At 40.6% G+C, this 19,650-nt stretch overlaps 1 protein-coding gene across 1 annotated transcript; it reads left to right on the forward strand.

Annotated features, from left to right (window-relative positions):
* Positions 1–1,759: 1,759 nt before the first annotated feature.
* LOC124140206 (probable tRNA (uracil-O(2)-)-methyltransferase) lies at positions 1,760–19,320 on the forward strand. Its single transcript, XM_046507629.2, has 11 exons — positions 1,760–2,295; positions 3,280–3,400; positions 4,405–4,609; positions 5,854–5,922; positions 7,994–8,101; positions 9,327–9,398; positions 11,992–12,098; positions 12,721–12,904; positions 13,103–13,436; positions 15,549–15,665; positions 16,981–19,320. The coding sequence occupies exons 1-11, from the start codon at positions 1,857–1,859 to the stop codon at positions 17,199–17,201; spliced, it is 1,977 nt and encodes a 658-aa protein (XP_046363585.2). The 5' UTR covers positions 1,760–1,856; the 3' UTR covers positions 17,202–19,320.
* The last annotated feature ends 330 nt before the right edge of the window (positions 19,321–19,650 follow it).

Below are 19,650 nucleotides of genomic sequence, written 5' to 3' on the forward strand. Positions count from 1 at the left end.
TGTATATCATTTTAACATTACAAGTTACCCTAAATAGGCCCACACAGCTACAGTGTCAAAGTTTCAATAATAGTGTTAAGTACAATGTCTGTTTCTGTTTCTTTCCAGAAAACAAATATTAACAATTAATTGACCAAAAAGACCCAGAAGACGCTGACGTTGTTGTGATTTGACTACCGAGTGATTGATTGTTATTCAGCGCCACAGTCAACAATATTCCATCTGTAAACAAACCAGTGACAGAAAGTGTGATCAGCGATCCGCGCTATCAACCAAGTCACAGAGCCTGACCACCCAACACTATTATAATCTGCTCTACGGCAATCATAAGATACCAGGAGCCTCACTCATTATAAAACATTCCAAAATAACTAACACAAGGTATCAGTTTATGGCTGGACTGATATCTGTGCAAAATTTGATCAAGGAAATTTAACGGTCTTTGAGTCACCTACCAGAAAGAAAACGCGATGGAAGGACAAGATTCTCGGTGCCAAATGTCTCCGTGCCCAAACCCCGCTGTCGATCAGCGGAAAGACGGAACCTTGTCTACTGTGAGACTTTATTCTGATCCTGGCGTCTCATTGACAATGATATATGTCATTATTCTCAATGTTTCTTTCGTATTTCAAGGGATTTTTTCCCTCAAAAGGTAGCAGTGAGTTTTGTTTAAAATCTATTCACTTTTTTATAACAACAATTAAGTATCTATAGTTTTCTTGGTCAAATGATATATAATGACGGTTGTTGACAATGAAGTCTATTAGCCATAAGGTGGGACACCATCCCCCTACCTACTTCTCTATATTAACCTACAACCCATCCCCAGAGTTCAAAAACAAGGAATTAAATTATTGTTTTTCATTTTGACCGCTTGTAATACTTTTCAAGCCATATCACGGTACACTTGTGGGGAAACGATGGGCCCGAAACGATGCCGGATCTTCGGCGTGACGAGCCGACACATCAACCACTATAGGGTGCCATACTCGTATATTCATACTCGGTTTCTAAAGGTATATACTGTGTTTATGCTTGTATATGGTATTTACAATAAGGAAACATCTCCGGCCGCATCTTACCAAAAGACGCTAAAAGATGGTACTTGTTGTTATCACGGCGTGTCAGCTTAATGTAAAAAAGCCCGAAGTGATGCAGGTCTCAGACGTTTACCACTTTGGTGAAACCCACGAGCAGGGGTATGGTGCTGACAAACCTAGAAACATAATCAGGGCGAACCGGGATTCGAACCCACAATCATAGGTTTCTGGCGTGCCTAAGGGAAGCAGCTCTGCACAGCAGATCGCGGCGCCTTAGACGACTGGGCCACCCGTTCCCCCTGTCTGTGTATTATCAAGTTTCAAGACTGTGCGACTGTACATTTACCAATTAAGGGTGTAGCTCAACGTTTTGGAACTTGATTTTTTTAGGAGACAATTAAATTAATTCCTTTCATAATTTCTTTATAAATTTAAATAGGGTAGGTTGTTCTCCCGAGCCAAAGTTGGATTGTTTTCTCTCCATTTTGTATCCGTTTTGACCAAAGGTTGCTAGACCATTTTGGTGCTGCGCTGTTTTTGAACACGGAGATTACCACAGACAGATCCTAGTAATGTCTATTAATGTTTCTGTACATTTGCCGTTTTTAAAATGAAGCTTGATAAAAAATAGTTGTATATAATTAATATATATTCTATCATTTGCATGTTAAAAGATATATGTTCGAGTGCTTATCCATAATGCAATATTCAAGATGTCAGCGCCCATATGCACAGATTGCACACATCAACATCACTCAAAGTTTCCTTTTAACAATTCCACTGCTTAGTGTACGCCAATTGCCTTGACCAGCAAACATGTGTGACGTTGGGAACGTTGATGTTGGAAGGAAAAGTGAGGTTGCCATGAGCAACAGTGAATTATCAGAGTCAAAATTGAAAACAGAGCCCGAAACAAAAGTAGAAAAAGATTTTTCAGGAACTAAAAGTGGTTTCAAAAACGCTCTGTCAGTGTACATAAACAAACCACACGTAGTCAACAGGAGATTATGTGGTGCAAAGATTTTATATCAACGATGGTATCCAGTTTGTGAGGAAAATGAAGTCAGTTCTTTGTCGGAACATTTCACCAAAGCAGACGACATGTGTGATGAAGGGGAGGCAACCCATGTTATTACTCCAGCAGACGAAGATGTGGATCTGGATTCCTATGAGGAAGGAGTTGTGATTATTGTGAGGGACCTCATCCCCAGACAGATTGATAAATATCCGACACTGCGGGAACTTGTGCATTATGGTAATAATGATTATTGAATAAGCATGATAAGTGAAAACATGTTTTAATGTACACAAAATTATTTTATGAAGCTTTTTGTTGACAAACTTTGGGGGGGGGGGGTTCATTTATTATAGAGGGGGATGAGTCACGGGGGATCAGTGGAGGGTCACCAAAAAATATGACAGTCTCTAGGGGAGGGTCATAAAAAGTAATATACATATAAATTTGGGGAGGGTCACACGAACAAATGACATTGTATTTAAGAAATAATTGACGAGACGGTTGTTTATTGTCCAATAAAACACTGCAGTGAGAATAAAACATGATGTGGTGCAGTGACCGCAAATCTCTTATTTCTTATGCGAGATTTCAACATTATTTACAACCTCCCTTAGGATATTAATAAAATTGACAAACTTACAAAAAACATTTACCCATATTTAAATAATGATGACTCCCTGAATACAATCCGATCGCAGCAATGTCGGCCAAGTCCATTCTATGAACAGGGGTGTTAAGTTTGGTATTTCTTAAATATTCCCCCAATTCACATGGCGATAATCTTTGCTTTTCTCCCAATACAGATTACCACCTCTCACCTATTTTTGTGTATGACTTTCAGACATTGTGTTTATCTGCGTTACCCAGCTACATTTGTGGGGAACAACTCACTACCCTCTCAAAAATTACGTTCGAATCTCCAGAAATGATATCATGATTGAACAATGTTTTATCGTGAAATAAACCACGCCTCATTCGTCATTGTCATTTATCACGTACCTGTCTTATATAATAAAATATAAAGTGCTTTTGCCTTTTGTCTATTCAGGGAAGGTCATTATTTTCAGTACATTAGTGCTAGGAAAACCTCTAAAAAAACCAGACACACGTACATTACATATGACCTGTCCCTAACTTGAAAGACCCTGTTTGGAAAATATGTTTTGTTCTTTTGTGCTTTCAATGGATCATTGTTGATATGTAATTGTTTGATACTTTCAGATTGCTCAACTGATTCAATATCGTTCATTCCTGTTTGTCATGTGCAGTCACCCCCACCACACAAGCAGGACTTGAATGAAGATGCCTACAAGTTCACGTACAAGACCGACGGCACAACCAGGTGGGAGTTTAGATTGGAACATGGAGTGACACAGTCGACAAAAGCACCACAATTTGCTGTGCAGTGCTGCCATGTAGGCTTGCCTGTAACCAATGATCGTACATTCGATTCCCGACCCGTGAAGATCAGGTGTAGAATAGCTCTTCAGCAACCCATACTTACCGTAACAGGCGACTATGCTTGTCGTAAGAGGCGACTAACGGGATCGGGTGGTCAGGCTCTCTGCCTTGGTTGATGCATGTCATCGTGTCCCAATTGTGTAAATCGATGCTCATGATGTCAATCACTGGATTGTCTGGTCCACACTCGATTATTTATAGACCACCGTCACATAGCTGGAATATTGCTGATTGTGGCTTTAAACAACAAACAAACATTTGCTTGCCAGTTCATGCTTGTTATGGTTCATTATTTGTCGACGCCACAGCCATGGTTTACAGAGACCTACATCATGTCTAGGGGTCATCCCCCATTTAAGCAGACATGCCATGATATACCGTATTCGACCCAATAAGCGCCCATGTCCAAATAAGAGCTCCCCCCCCACCTTTTCCCGGATGCCCTAGTAAGATTTACTCACCTGTTTTTTACATACGGTCAAGAATCTTTTGTAGTCGGTTAATGAGGAGATGTTCACCAGTAAAACGTAAGTAACAGTTTATCTCTAGCCCCCCAGCAACAGAAGAATATCGATAGGCTGACTGATGAATTTACACCAATTTGACTCTGAATTGGTCCCAATAAGCGCCCACCCCTTCTGTCTTTATTTTAAGCGCCCTGGGCGCTTATTGGGTCGAATACGGTAACAGAAATACTATTTAAAGCAGTGTCATACCGACACTCACTCACTCACTCACTCACTCACTCCACAGAAACACAACAAGATAGGGACACCACAAGCATATACAGTACAGCATTATAAGGGATAAGTGTATGATATAGATACATTCGCAGCAGGATACAGGTTTATGGTCAAAACAGATACAAGAGTGTTCTATCTTCAGGGTGCAGCTTTCTGTGAGATCTAACAAAGATGCAGGTCATGTGACCTGGAGATGGCTGAGCGATGTTCTGCTGCAGAAGATTGTGAGATGGGGTCAGGAGGAGACGCTACGGACAGCAACCTCGTCTCTTAGACTGGTGCCTGTTGACGAGTACAACAGACTGTACAATGATCTCAAGGTCAAATATGGTCATCCATTTGTTGAAGTGAGTCGGTTGGAATGGGGAAGACTTGTCATGCTAATAGTTTCAGTTCTTATTGTGCTAGTTTTGCATGATTCCATTCTGACTTTATTAAAATAAGTCTTTGAAAGGCATTTAGAAGTGATACACATAAGGAAGAGAATTTATGGATGTCAGCTTCTTTATTATGAGGAACACAACATTTCGGAGCATGTGCTTACTCCTTCATCAGGTGAATGAATGCTATGAGGCAGAGAGCATATATATGTCAATGTAAGAACAACAAAAGTAATAAGATAACAAAAGGTGGAAACTTAACAAAGGAAGCCGACAGATAATTGGAGCTGATGGGTGATTAGCAATAGACAATGGAAGCCCACACTTTACAGTAATTAGCGCTGATAGTTGATAGTTATGGACAACTAGAAGCCAGAACTAAATTGACCGCCTCCGTGGTCTAGTGGTCTAGTGGTATATACTACTTACATACACATTTGTTTTTAAAGTGTCGTTCTTAGGTATGACAATAGCAATGGATATTTGTATTCAGTTTTATTTCAGTTTTCTATTTCGGTGTTATCAGAGTTAATGTATTTACTCTCGACAAAATGTATTCTATGTCTATGTCGCCCTCCGCCAATAAACATTCCCACGTTGGAAGTATTAACGAGTTTGGCCTGATTGCGGTTCGGGAAGTTGTGGTGCAGGGTCTGGGAGTTAATTGTTTCCATGGACCGCCTCCGTGGTCTAGTGGTAGAGCGTCTGCCCGGAGAGCGGAAGGTCCATGGTTCCATCCCTGGCCGCGTCATACCAAAAGACGTTAAAAGATGGTACTTGTTGTTTCCCTGTCTGGCGCTCGTCATTAAGGGGCTAAAACAAGGACTGGTCGGCTTGGAGTCAGTATACTGTGTCTGAGTGGGGTATTCATGTTAAACTGCGGCATGGTATCTCAGTGAGCTAGCACTATAAATCGGCATCAGTCCGGACTAGTACAAGCAGCCACACAAACACACACACGTACATGCACGTCGCTATATAAGTGCAATAATCTTGGACGCGACGTTAAACCCCATTTCACCTCACCTCACCAGAACTAAATTATCACTGATTGGTAATTGGCATCCACTGACCTGATGAAGGAGTAAGCATATACTCTGAAACGTTGTGTTCCTCATAATCATGATAATAAAGAAGTTGACATTCATAAATTCTCTTCCTTCATTAAATCAGGCATTCAGTAAATGTGTATTTCTTTTTTCTTTTCACAGAAGTGGCCAGAGAAGACAGACCCAAAGAAATTTGTGTACGAGGATGTCGCCATAGCAACCTACCTTCTGGTAATATACACTTATGAATTAATTTTTGTTTGTTGAAGGTATTGTCTTTTTATGCTGTACGAGTGTGTCACATTATCTTTTTGTAGATGCTATTTCACCAGTAATATTTAGTTTTTTTCGAAGTTGAAAGCAGGGATGGATGAAATAAAGGTTGTCTGTTTGGCACCAGAGACCATATAATATATTATATGGTCTCTTTTGGCACCAAATGAGAACGATGGGGCAAAATAACCCCAAATCGGGAAGTCCATTAAATGTCAATATGTTACAAGGCAATGATTACTCTGTACCCAACAATATCTGCTCTTTGTTATTTTTGTTGTTACGTGTACAAGTTGACATCCTCCCCGGAGGGGGCACGACAGTAGGAGGAACAGCCGTCTACGGTGTACCGTACTGACACTTAATTGACTACTCCCAATTTTGAGTTATTTTGCAATTCATCGTTCTCATATGGAGCCAAACGGACTGTGATTAGAGGTTGGACAGGTGACCCCCGTGGAGAATTGGTCCCTAGCAGGGACATCATTTGCTTGATAACAGTGTTAGAATCTACACCGAAATGTCGCCCAATTGTGATAAAGAAGTTGCTCATCCATAATTTTTTTGTCTTAGTTACCATTCCAACTTCTAAATGCCACTCAAAGAAGTTAAATAGGGGGATTACCTATAGTCTGTTGCATGTCTATGTAGAGAAAATTACTATCTGTCAGATTTAAAAAATGTGTGCAGTGTTGATTGTCACCGGACAGTCCTTCCAATGTATGGTGGTGTTTCTTCTGTTCTTAATTCGGAATCTGTGTCTGTTGAAAACTAAGTTCTGTCCACTTTGGTAGTTAGCAACAAATCGAACACATTAACTTGAGCATTAGCCATTTTGTTATGGCAGTATGACTTGCAAATGCCATTTTATACACTTCCAAGATTGATATCAATCACTCATATATAATTTTAATGATCCCTATGCATTTAATCATGTACATGAGAAAACTGTTCACCTATTATCATCAAATAACAGTTAGACACTAATTGAACAGAGTTCACCCTCAGAAGAGGGTTCACTTTAATGACACAGACTATACCAAGCGATTAAGTGATCTGTGTCTCTTAATCCCCAATAATTCACTATAACAACACTTGGGGTGAGGGCACAGTGAGGTTAAACCGCCTGTGCCTGTCCTAATAGGCGACTAAATGGATTGGGTGGTTAGGCTTGTGGACTTGGTTGATTACATGTCATTGTAATCTGGTAGTGTAGATTGATGCTCATGATGTTAATCACTGGTTTGCCTGGTCCAGACTTGATTATTTACTGATCCTAATTATCTAGCTGCAATATTGCTAATAGTGCTAAGTGTGGCAGTAACAACAAAAACATTTGAAGCTTGACTAGGCTGGTGCAAGACCTAACAAGTTTGATTTAATTTAAGTTAAACAAATCCTAAACAACAAACAAACAAAGGCTAGAAAATATTAGTTGATGTAGTGGGAATGGAAAGATTAAGCAATAGGGCTAGCTTAAACGTTCTATGATCAGAATTATTGTCAATGAGAAGAAATATTAACGATTGTCGATGTGAAAATTGTGTCATCTATATCATGTATATCTTACATAAACTATTGTGATGAAATAAAGTTTCAATTTGCTAGAGCAGACTTGTTTTTGTCCATTGCCGAAGATGGAAAGCGACTGATTTTGTCATATCTTAAATGTCCACAAAGTAATCTATACATACATAAATCTGTCACCACTCTCCAGTGATGTGAAATATGTTGTTTACTCCCTCAGCTTTTTGCATATTTGCTCAAAGTTACTTCTCTGATATTTATCGATAATTGATTAATATTTCGTTAACAATTATCGACCTATGATCTAATCGATAGCCAGCCCTATTAAGAAAACACGGTGGGATATAAGGGGTATGGGAGTGGCTTAGAGAAAGTTTCAGAGATGCTGCACATTTGCATCAAATATATCACCTTTATCCAATTAGTTTTGAGTTGCTTGCATACAATTACACGAGAATAATTTCAAAAACCTAATAGTGTGAATAATGTCTTGTTGCATCAGCTGATATGGAAGGCGGACCGGGAGAGGAGAGGCGTGACACAGCGGCAGTCATTTGTGGACCTTGGGTGTGGCAATGGCCTCCTGGTGCACATACTGGCGGCTGAAGGGGTGAGGCTAACATCACTAGGAGGTTTACCAGGATTTATCTACACCTGAGGCTGATAAGCACCCTATGTCTCAAGCAAATGTCATTAAAAATTCCCAAATTGGAATTATAAAATTTCATGTTGTAGTTATGACAAATGCTATGGCTTTATAGAAGTGACTTTTATTTCACAGAGAGCAGGTGAAGTACAGAGGATGTGGTTTTGATACTTAGTTTTATAGTTATTGTGTTGAATACAATATTAATACCTCTGAATTTTAGTGAATTTGACCAACCAGCAGAAAAATGACCTTCTGGGTGCTAGGATACAATTGTGCCATGACGTCATAAAGACGTTTGACGTCAACTTACTTCAGTGAAGAGCAATATGTGTGATGTCATGTATCTCTGTAATAAATATGAATTGAAGCTTGTCAATTATATTTTTGTGTTCCGAATATGCTGTAGTTTTTAAATATTATGAAAAGTCAAAAAAATTTTTTTCATCCACAAGGTCCCTTAACTCATGGTTGGTCACAAATAAGAAATTTGAATAAAGTAATCGTTTTTTTCCCCATTTGTCAGATAAGAGCTCTTAGTTTTGAATGCTAATTAATTACCTGTTATATTTACCTCAATTACTGTGTAATTTTACTGAAAGCTGGTTCCCATCTAACGACTGTGATAATGTATAGGTGGCAGCCTTACCCTACATTTGCTACTGCCGCCTCCGTGGTTAGTGGTAGAGCGTCTGCCCGAAGAGCGGAAGGTCCGGGGTTCGATCCCAGGCCGCGTCATACCAAAAGACGTTAAAAGATGGTACTTGTTGTTACCCTGTCTGGCGCTCGACATTAAGGGGCTAAAACAAGGACTGGTCGGCTCGGAGTCAGTATACTGTGTCTGAGTGGGGTATTCATGTTAAACTGCGGCATGGTATCTCAGTGAGCTAGCACTATAAATTGGCATCAGTCCGGAATAGTACAAGCAGCCACACACACACACGTGCATGCACGTCGCTATATAAGTGCAATAATCTTGGACGCAACGTTAAACCCAATTTCACCTCACCTACATTTGCTACACTATACAGTCTCAGGACAGTCTGGACTTTCACAGTGATTCTTAGACATGGGAATACTGCTCTGTGATTTAAGTATGTACATAACCTTTTCTGTAAAAAGATATATGAGAAATTGTTCCCGTAGGGTAGTTGATGATGTGGTAGTAACTGGAGCGACTGTGTTGCAGCACCATGGCCTGGGGCTGGACATCCGGAGGAGAGGTATCTGGGACATGTATGGATCTGAAACAAGGCTCAAGGTAATCACTGTGTAAACTGTTATGTAGTGATGTGTGGAGTGAGGGAGTTATGTGTGGAGTGAGTGAGTTATGTGTGGAGTGAGTGAGTTATGTGTGGAGTGAGTGAGTTATGTGTGAAGTGAGTGAGTTATGTGTCGAGTGAGTGAGTTATGTGTGAAGTGAGCGAGTTATGTGTGAAGTGAGTGAGTTATGTGTGGAGGGATTGAGTTATGTGTGAAGTGAGTGAGTTATGTGTGGAGTGAGTGAGTTATGTGTGGAGTGAGTGAGTTATGTGTGAAGTGAGTGAGTTATGTGTGGAGTGAGTGAGTTATGTGTGAAGTGAGTGAGTTATGTGTGAAATGAGTGAGTTAAGTGTGGAGTGAGTGAGTTATGTGTGAAGTGAGTGAGTTATGTGTGAAGTGAGTGAGTTATGTGTGGAGTGAGTGAGTTATGTGTGGAGTGAGTGAGTTAAGTGTGGAGTGACTGAGTTATGTGTGGAGTGAGTGAGTTAAGTGTGGAGTGAGTGAGTTATGTGTGAAGTGAGTGAGTTATGTGTGGAGTGAGTGAGTTATGTGTGAAGTGAGCGAGCTATGTGTGAAGTGAGTGAGTTATGTGTGGAGTGACCGAGTTATGTGTGGAGTGAGTGAGTTGTGTGTGGAGTGAGTGAGTTATGTGTGAAATGAGTGAGTTAAGTGTGGAGTGAGTGAGTTATGTGTGAAGTGAGTGAGTTATGTGTAAAGTGAGTGAGTTATGTGTGGAGTGAGTGAGTTATGTGTGGAGTGAGTGAGTTAGGTGTGGAGTGAGTGAGTTATGTGTGAAATGAGTGAGTTAAGTGTGGAGTGACTGAGTTATGTGTGGAGTGAGTGAGTTATGTGTGAAGTGAGTGAGTTATGTGTGGAGTGAGTGAGTTATGTGTGAAGTGAGTGAGTTATGTGTGGAGTGAGTGAGTTATGTGTGAAGTGAGTGAGTTATGTGTGAAATGAGTGAGTTAAGTGTGGAGTGAGTGAGTTATGTGTGAAGTGAGTGAGTTATGTGTGAAGTGAGTGAGTTATGTGTGGAGTGAGTGAGTTATGTGTGGAGTGAGTGAGTTAAGTGTGGAGTGACTGAGTTATGTGTGGAGTGAGTGAGTTAAGTGTGGAGTGAGTGAGTTATGTGTGAAGTGAGTGAGTTATGTGTGGAGTGAGTGAGTTATGTGTGAAGTGAGCGAGCTATGTGTGAAGTGAGTGAGTTATGTGTGGAGTGACCGAGTTATGTGTGGAGTGAGTGAGTTGTGTGTGGAGTGAGTGAGTTATGTGTGAAATGAGTGAGTTAAGTGTGGAGTGAGTGAGTTATGTGTGAAGTGAGTGAGTTATGTGTAAAGTGAGTGAGTTATGTGTGGAGTGAGTGAGTTATGTGTGGAGTGAGTGAGTTAGGTGTGGAGTGAGTGAGTTATGTGTGAAATGAGTGAGTTAAGTGTGGAGTGACTGAGTTATGTGTGGAGTGAGTGAGTTATGTGTGAAGTGAGTGAGTTATGTGTGGAGTGAGTGAGTTATGTGTGAAGTGAGTGAGTTATGTGTGAAGTGAGTGAGTTATGTGTGAAGTGAGTGAGTTATGTGTGGAGTGAGTGGGTTATGTGTGGAGTGAGTGAGTTACGTGTGAAGTGAGTGAGTTATGTGTGGAGTGAGTGAGTAATGTGTGAAGTTATATGATTATGTCGGATTAACGAGTATGTCGGATAAACAAAATTAAGTAGTATCAACGTTGGTGATTGAAAATCGGAATCTACACGATAGATAATGATACAAACACGTAATAAGAAATATTCATATTGTTATGTTACATTGTTAGCGGAATATGTTTTCTAATCATGCAACCTCTGAAGCTTAACATAAAACAACCACTACGGACTGTAAGACTCATTCAAAATACTTTAAAAAGCATAGTCTGGAATGGAAGTTGCCAGTTTGAAACTGGTACCGCAAAGCTTAAGAAAGCAGCTTTCTTAGTGGCTAACGTTGACTTCCTGTTAGTCATTTCATTGGTCGGTCATAGTGCGTGAAAGGTTGTTCTGACATGACCTGTAATGGGATGTCCTCGGCGATAGCGAGAACTTGTATCTGATTTTAATGAGATTGAGGTAATCCAAGCATGGGATTAATCGTGTTTTCCTTATTTAAAGCATTAATTGTTTATTGTTAAGCAAGTTTATCTCTGCAGCTGTTGTAATATGCAGCTACCAGCTGACTCGTCTCGCATCAAAACACGGGCTGTGTACTTGCGGGAAGATAACCACGGGGTACGCTGATCACTGTGTTGGATTAACGGGACTGATTAATGAGTGATTTCGGTAATTCGTTGCAAATAAGGTGTGTCTGAGTCGGAGTACGAGACTGTCAGATTAACAGGTCTAAATAGCACTGGTTTATTCGGTTCCCATCATTAGTGTCGGAAACAGCCGATTGTCGGATTAAAGAGTGTTGGACTAAAGAGATTAAAGAGACTTGACTAGCTAGAATATTGCTGAGTGCAGCTTTAAACAACAAACAAAACAAATAACCCGTGAGTTCACATCTCTTAAAAATATTTTCATTATGAAAAGCACCTTTTAATGATTTCTCCCATTACATTATTCCAGGAACAGACTGTTATTCCATCAGCAGACAGCTTGTTTCCAACATACGATTGGTTGATTGGTAACCATAGTGATGAGCTGACGCCATGGATACCTCTTATGGCTGCAAGGTATATCCATGGACTGTGTATATCTCTGCCATGTCTTTGTTCTGTGCCTACCGGAAATTCACATGACACTATGTTAAAATTAGCTGTCTGATCAAATCACCCTGTTCTGTCATGAATGCAACAGTGTTTGAAATTATTTTAAAACTCAACAAGACAGTCGGGCAGGTGATCCATAAATGTTGCATGCCCTTCTTCAAAGTCACCTGCCCCCATTCGGACATTATAAATATTGAAAAAATCGCAAAGAAAAAGAAACAAATCTTGTCTTGGTTCGTTGAAATAATGCTAACAATTACCTGAGAATCTAGGAGGAGTTATTATACAGTACTTGACTGTATTCCACAGATCCTCCCAACAGCTACTGTTACATTTTCCTCCCTGTATTCAACAGATCCTACTACTGCAGGTGCTGCTGTTACTTTGTCCTCCCTGTATTCCCCAGATCTTCCTGCAGCTGCTGTTACATTGCCCTCCCTGTATTCAAGATTTTCTGCAACACCTGCTGTTACTTTGTCCTCCCTGTAGTCAACCGATCCAACTACAGCTGCTTTTACTTTGCCCTCCCTGTAATCAAAATATTCTCCTTTACATGCTGTTACTTTGTCCTCCCTGTATTCAACAGATCTTCCTACAACTGCTGTTACTTTGTCCTCCCCTGCTGTCTTCATGACTTTGACAAGAAGTTCAGTGAGAGAGAAAAGGGTACTTCCCCATACCGGACATACCTGAACTTTGTGAAGGAGGTGGGGGAGGTGTGTGGCTTCCAGGTGGAGGAGGACACTCTCAGGATACCCTCAACGAAGAGGGTAAGTGTTAGGGGTGGAACAATGGATCCAACTATAAAAATACAGACTTGTCAAATGGTAATGTTTTAATGCCAGGCTAATGCCAATATAAGATGCGAGTATAATGAAGGTTTGTGTGTAGCCTGATTGGGGTCCACGATGATGTGGTGGACGGTCAGCCACTGAACCATCCAATGATGATCTGATGGCATGTTTCAGGTGTGTTTTATCGGTCGAGGGAGAACATACACTGAGAAAGAGGAGACCCTCCAGGACACCACACGAACACTCTACGTTCAGAACCGATGTGTACAAGACGACCCTGAACCCAACTCTCCAGGTTCTAAAAGGCCACGGTTGGATGTGTCCGAGTCTGGGAAGGGATGGTCCGCCAACTTTGAACCTAGGCAGAGTGAGGAGCCAGTTCGGAATTGTCAGAAAGTTGCCACAGCAACCAAACAGGCCATTGTGAAGACTGTATTTGAGAAGATACTTGTGGCACCAGATGGAGAGGTTGTCTCCCTTGACGAGGGAAAATGGTGGAGAAAAGGAGGTAAGATATTTAATTATCTGCACACCATTTCATAAATTAATAGTAGTCCTATGACTGTCCAAAGTCCATGTTAAACTGTCATAGTTACAACAATCGTAATGCTACACTGTCGGATTCAGACATGTACAAGGCCTAACCTCGATGCCTGATAAGACTTGGTTATGACAGATTATATACTTGTCATATGGTTCAGTTAATCTCGATCCTTCACATCTATAACTTCAGCTCCATGGGGATTCCAGGGAAGAACTTGTCCCTTGTAACCATGGTAACTCATGCTTGCCTTAGATTCAACTAAAATGGATCAGGGGGTGAGACTTGGTGACTTGGCTAATTGAATGTCTTTGTTCCCAGATGGTGTAGATCAATGCTCGTGCTTTCAGTCACTGGTTTGTCTGGTCCAGACACAATTGTTTACTTTACTGAGGGTGCTTATCATTGACTCATTCACTATCCACCTCTGTATAATGTCTGTTTCACTGTTTATTCAATTTTATATCAGTAAATCACCAAAATGAATCTCAGAATGAATTATTGATATCACACATCTGAATATATATTAAAAGATGTACTTTGTGAAATCTAAAAATCAGAAGTGTTTTTTGATATCACAAATTTGATTTACTGATTTAAATAATATCTTAGAAAACATTTAATGTTTATTTCGAAACTTTGCATATGTATTTAACACATGCTGAACTACTGCCCTTTGGTGTTTTGACATTTCTAAAAAAAAAATTGTTTGTGTTTCCATGGCAATAAACTGGACTCAGACTCAAACAAGTGCAGCATTCATTTCCAGAGCATAACTCGGAAATTGTTTAATATTTTATCACGAAACTTTGCATATCTATCTAACACATGACGTACAGGTACCTTGTTATGTTTTGGTATTTCTAAAAAATTATTTTTTGTGTTTCCTTGTCTTTTACGGAGTTATCCTCCCTTTCTCCATGCTGGAGATTTTGTACATCCTGTTTGCCATGGTTTGCAGTGCATGATATAAGAAAATCAGCATTGAGATAAATAACTCAAATTCTGTAGTGCCCCATGGCAGGGTAAGTGATAATGATGTATTCTTGTTTAGTGATATGTTATCATCAAATTTGTGATATCAATAATCCATTATATCTCAAATCATAAACCTACTGCCACTTTTGCCTATTGTATTGTAGGTGTCTTCCTATCTTGTAATAACCTCTTGGGAAGTTTTACTTTTTCCTCATTAGACCGGATGAGTTGAGAAGTAGATGAAATTTGAACTTGGTGTTTCAAACATCCAATGTTCAGTATTCAATCCAAGCTCTGAGAACTTACAATGCCGATACCCAATTGCCTCGTAGTATTAATTGGACTGGGTAATCCCAGGTTATGTACCCTGGCTTGGCAATTGTTGATACCTGAGACCATTACCACTGAGCCATGCTTTATCCTTCACATAATGTTGAATGTTAGATATCAATAAATTGTTTTCGTTGTCTCACATAAACGGATCAATTGACTGTTCAGAATAGGGGTGTCCTGTCAGCACAATGTCTTGTTTAGATTATCAAATGGCTAAATGTCTTGAAATCTATTATTTATAATTCACAGAGAAGCACAAAGAAATGTATCCATTAATTTGGAGTGTGGTAGATACGACAGATAAGGGGGAACGGGTGCCCCAGTCATCTCAGATTCTGCAATTCATTGTACAGAGTTATGCCACTTGGGCATGCTGCAGAGTTGTGTCCCTTGGGCATGCTGCAGAGTTGCATCCCTTGGGCATGCTGCAGAGTTGTGTCCCTTGGGCAGATCCAAAAAACCTGTGATCTTGGATTTGAAGCCCGGTTTGCCCTGATTATGTTTCTAAGTTTGTCAGCACCATACCCATGCTTGTGGGTTTCACCGAAGTCATAGACCTGCATCACTTCAGGCTTTCTTCCCACATTAAACTGACACACATGATATTACTGGAATACTGATCCAAGTGGTGTTGGCTTACCAGTAAATGTATTAATTGATATCTAAAAATCAAATTTATGATATTAATACATGTTTAAGTGATATAAATTAGGGAATACATAGTAAAATGACACCTCATATCTCCCCACCTCACTCTCTCCCACCCAGGTAGCCTGCCGTTGTGCGAGGTGGCACAGCTGTTTGACAAGGACATTCTACAACAGTTGAAGGCAGAGAGCGGAGGCCTACAAACGCTGCTCAGGAACCATAACAGTGTTTTTCAAGGTAAGCTAGTGTTTATGCATGTAGTTTTAATTGGACTGGGTAATCCCAGGTTATGTACCCTAGCTTGGCTATCCGAGTTATCTGTATCACGTCACCTTCAGCAGCTGTAGCAGAGCCAGGTTACTTTTCTTGATATGAGTGAGTGAGTGAGTGAGTGAGTTGGGTTTAACGCCGCTTTTAACAATATTCCAGTTATATCGCGGCGTGTCAGCTTAATGTGGGAGGAAAGCCCGAAGTGATGCATGCAGGTCTCAGACGTTTACCACTTCGGTGAAACCCACAAGCACGGGTATGGTGCTGACAAACCTAGAAACATAATCAGGGCCAACCGGGATTCGAACCCACAATCATAGGTTTCTGGCGTGCCCAAGGGGCGCAACTCTGCACAGCAAATCGCGGCGCCTTAGACGACTGGGCCACCCGTGCCCCCTTTCTTGATATTAAATATCTATGCTTAAAGGGCAAGTTCACACGGAAATGAACCAATTTTTCTTGTACTTTTTCCACATTAAAAGTGTTAACATAGAAGTGTCATAGACAAAAATATAAAAACATCATATTTAATTAAGATATTTTTTGCATTAAAACGATTTATATTTTTCACATTTACTAAGTGTTCTATTTCCATAACAAAAACACCATGGCTTATGCCCCTTGCAATATGACGTCATTGGTGCCAATTGATAAACATTATGACGTCATCATGCTTTGTTAGAGCCGCTTCACGTGGTGTAGGTACAGTTTTGTGATTTTAGCGTCTCAGATGCCAGCCAGAATTGTGTTATACTGAGTCACAACTGCGCCGGAGTGTGTCGTAGACCATGTTGTTTTACATAAAAACTGGTCCTTGATATCTTTTGCGTTGAGAATAGACAGGGACCCAGTTGAATTAGCACCAATTACGTCATAATCTAAGGGGGATAACTCAGGCCTATTTTGCTCGTAAAACGAAGGCCTCATAACGGCATATCATTTTAACACTATTGTGAGCTTCCTACTTTCACTGTGAGAAAAAATGGGTGTATATTTTCAAACACAGATACTAACTAATTCTAAAATTGCGTTTTGTTTAGAAAAAGAAAGAAAGTGATTTTTGCGTGTACACTTCCCCTTTAAACATTTATGTGATAGACTTTAAACTAAATTATTGGTTTTTAAGATAATATACACATCCTATTTCAAAGCCTACACAAGCCTGTATGTACCTTTTGGGTGGATGTTCTTGTAGCCATTGTAACAGTTTTATTACATCTGACAAATGTGTCGGACTTCTGTGTGCGTCCAGACCTGTTTTTAAAATCTCAATCCACTGCAGTATCTGGAGGCCGGGTTCGTCTCCGCGACTTCTCCCAAGCCAACCCCTGGAGTCAGTCCCGCAAAGCAAAGACCAAGAAACTGGCAGCAGCAGACCATCACAAGACGTCGCTGTGCTGGTTCCATGACAACCACCCCGACGGCTGCCCTCGCTCAGCGGACAAATGTGACTTTGCTCACGGACATCAAGAGCTACGAGGAAAGCCACCACTTGAAAAATGATGCAATTCGTTGTTAACATGTGTGCCAACCAATGTCTTTCATGAAGGGGGAATTGTCGACCCAGGTACTGAGATGCAAGAATTCCATGCCGAGTTGTGTCCTCAGAGACCAGGATTCATGGGTTATAACACTGAATGTCTAATTGTCCTTGGTCTGCCAGCACCATACCCATTCTGTTTTTCACCTAAGTGGCAACATTCATGATTTGGTTTGTTTGTTGTTTAATGCTGCTCTCAGCAATATTACAGCTATATGACGGCGGTCTGTAAATAATCGAGTCACTAAACAAGAAAAGAGCGTTATGGTGATTGACACCATGAGCATCGATCCATGCAATTGGGATAAAATGACATGCATCAACCAAGTCAGCGAGTCTGACCACCCGATCCCGTTTGTTGCCTTTTATGGCAAGCATGGGTTGCTGAAGACCTATTCTACCCCGGATCTTCACGGGTCCAAAATTCATGACCACCAGTGCCTTAAGTGTCACAAAGCAGTATATTTAACAGCAGTGTTAATACTCTGAAACTTCCAGGGGGCACGGGTGACCTAGTAGTCTAAGGCGCCGTTATTTCCTGTCCAGAGTTGCATTCCTTGGGCGAACCAGAAACCTATGATCGATTATGTTTCTAGATTTGTCACCACCATACCTGTGCTCGTGGGTTTCACCGAAGTGGTAAACGTCTGAGACCTGCATCACTTCAGGCTGTCCTCCCACATTAAGCTGACAAATAACTGGAGTACTGTTAAAAGCAGCGTTTAACCGAACGCACTCACTCTCAGAGATTCTTGAAGAACTTAATTAAAGAATTAAAGTGTAGTATCATGATTATACATTTTAAGCATATGACATGTTACTGGATATGTTGTTTTGACTTACTCAGTTCTTTCTATTTAAAGTTTGCATGAACATTGATCATAAAACAAGCAATCTGTCAATGCGTGTGCGGGTTATTTGTTTAAAGCTGCACTTAGCAATATTCCAGCTGCACAACATCTGCCTGTAAATAATGGAATCTGGACCAGACAATCCAGTGATTGATGCGAGCAATGAGGTCAGGGCATGTTAAAACACCATGAACCAAGTCACTGAGTCTGAGAACCCGATCCATTAGTAGCTGCTTATAACCAACCAGGACCCTGTTCCACAAAGCAATCGTAGCTCTAAGACGATCGTAGCTCTCATACTTTAACATAGACTGACAACAGTCGTAGCACTACAATCGCTTTGTGGAACGGGGCCTTGGACCAATTAGAACCCAGAATCCTCACAGGTTATGCATCAGTTGTGTTGACGAGTTATCATCCATTTGTACATACTGTATCTGTCAATCCAAATGTTTCACTGAGAGATGAGATTCCCTGGCCAAAAATTATTTTAACCCTTTTGAGCAGTATTTTGGAACTGTCTGGTTGAAAGTTTATTATTAATTGTCTTAACAGAGGACCCATGAAGATCCAGGGTAGAATAGGTCTTCAGCAACCCATGCTTGCCGTAAAAGGCGACTATGCTTGTCGTAGGAGGCGACTAACGGGATCAGGTGGTCAGTCGCGCTGACTTGGTTTATGCATGTCATCGTATCCCAATTGCGTGGATCGATGCTCATGACGGCAATCACTGGTCGTCGATCCACTGGTCCAGACTCGATTATTTACAGACCACCGTCATATAGCTGGAATATTGCTAAGTGTGGGGTTAAACAACAAATAAACAAACTGTCTTTACAGAAATGTTGAAAGGGATAAAATATTTTTGTAATAGATATGCAAGATTTCCAACAGTGATCTTGATGTGTGATGAACATGTGAATCTCACGGAAATGTTAATGCACAATAACATTGTCCCTCCCCAAACTGTTTTCACTATTTCTGGGCAACCATTCCAAATTGCTTGTCCTGTGTGTGTTAATCATATTATTCAAGGACGGAAACTTGGCAAGTAGTTTATCAGGTGACAACAAACTGATCTTTGAAGCTGAAATGTTATCCCAGAAAATGTGGACCCTGAAATGTATACATGGAACACCAATCATAACTACCAAGACCACTGTTGAAAAGGTAATTTGGAGGACAATACCTTCACGTGTAATTCAATGTACATAAATATGTTATCCTTTAATGTTTGTTTTACTTTCAAGTTGCCTGTGAATCAAACCAAGCTGTTTTACTAGTAGTTTTTAGTTTGTATCTAAACATGGTCCATAATACATACATCCTCATCTTAGATTATCTTTATGCATTGTGAGTGAGTGAGTGAGTTGGGTTTAACGCCGCTTTTAACAATATTCCAGTTATATCGCGGCGTGTCAGCTTAATGTGGGAGGAAAGCGCGAAGTGATGCAGGTCTCAGACGTTTACCACTTCGGTGAAACCCACGAGCACGGGTATGGTGCTGACAAACCTAGAAACATAATCAGGGCCAACCGGGATTCGAACCCACAATCATAGG

Source organism: Haliotis rufescens, unplaced genomic scaffold (assembly GCF_023055435.1).
Source record: "Haliotis rufescens isolate VD_foot unplaced genomic scaffold, xgHalRufe1.0.p SCAF_15, whole genome shotgun sequence".
In the NCBI taxonomy this organism is placed as follows: domain Eukaryota; kingdom Metazoa; phylum Mollusca; class Gastropoda; order Lepetellida; family Haliotidae; genus Haliotis; species Haliotis rufescens.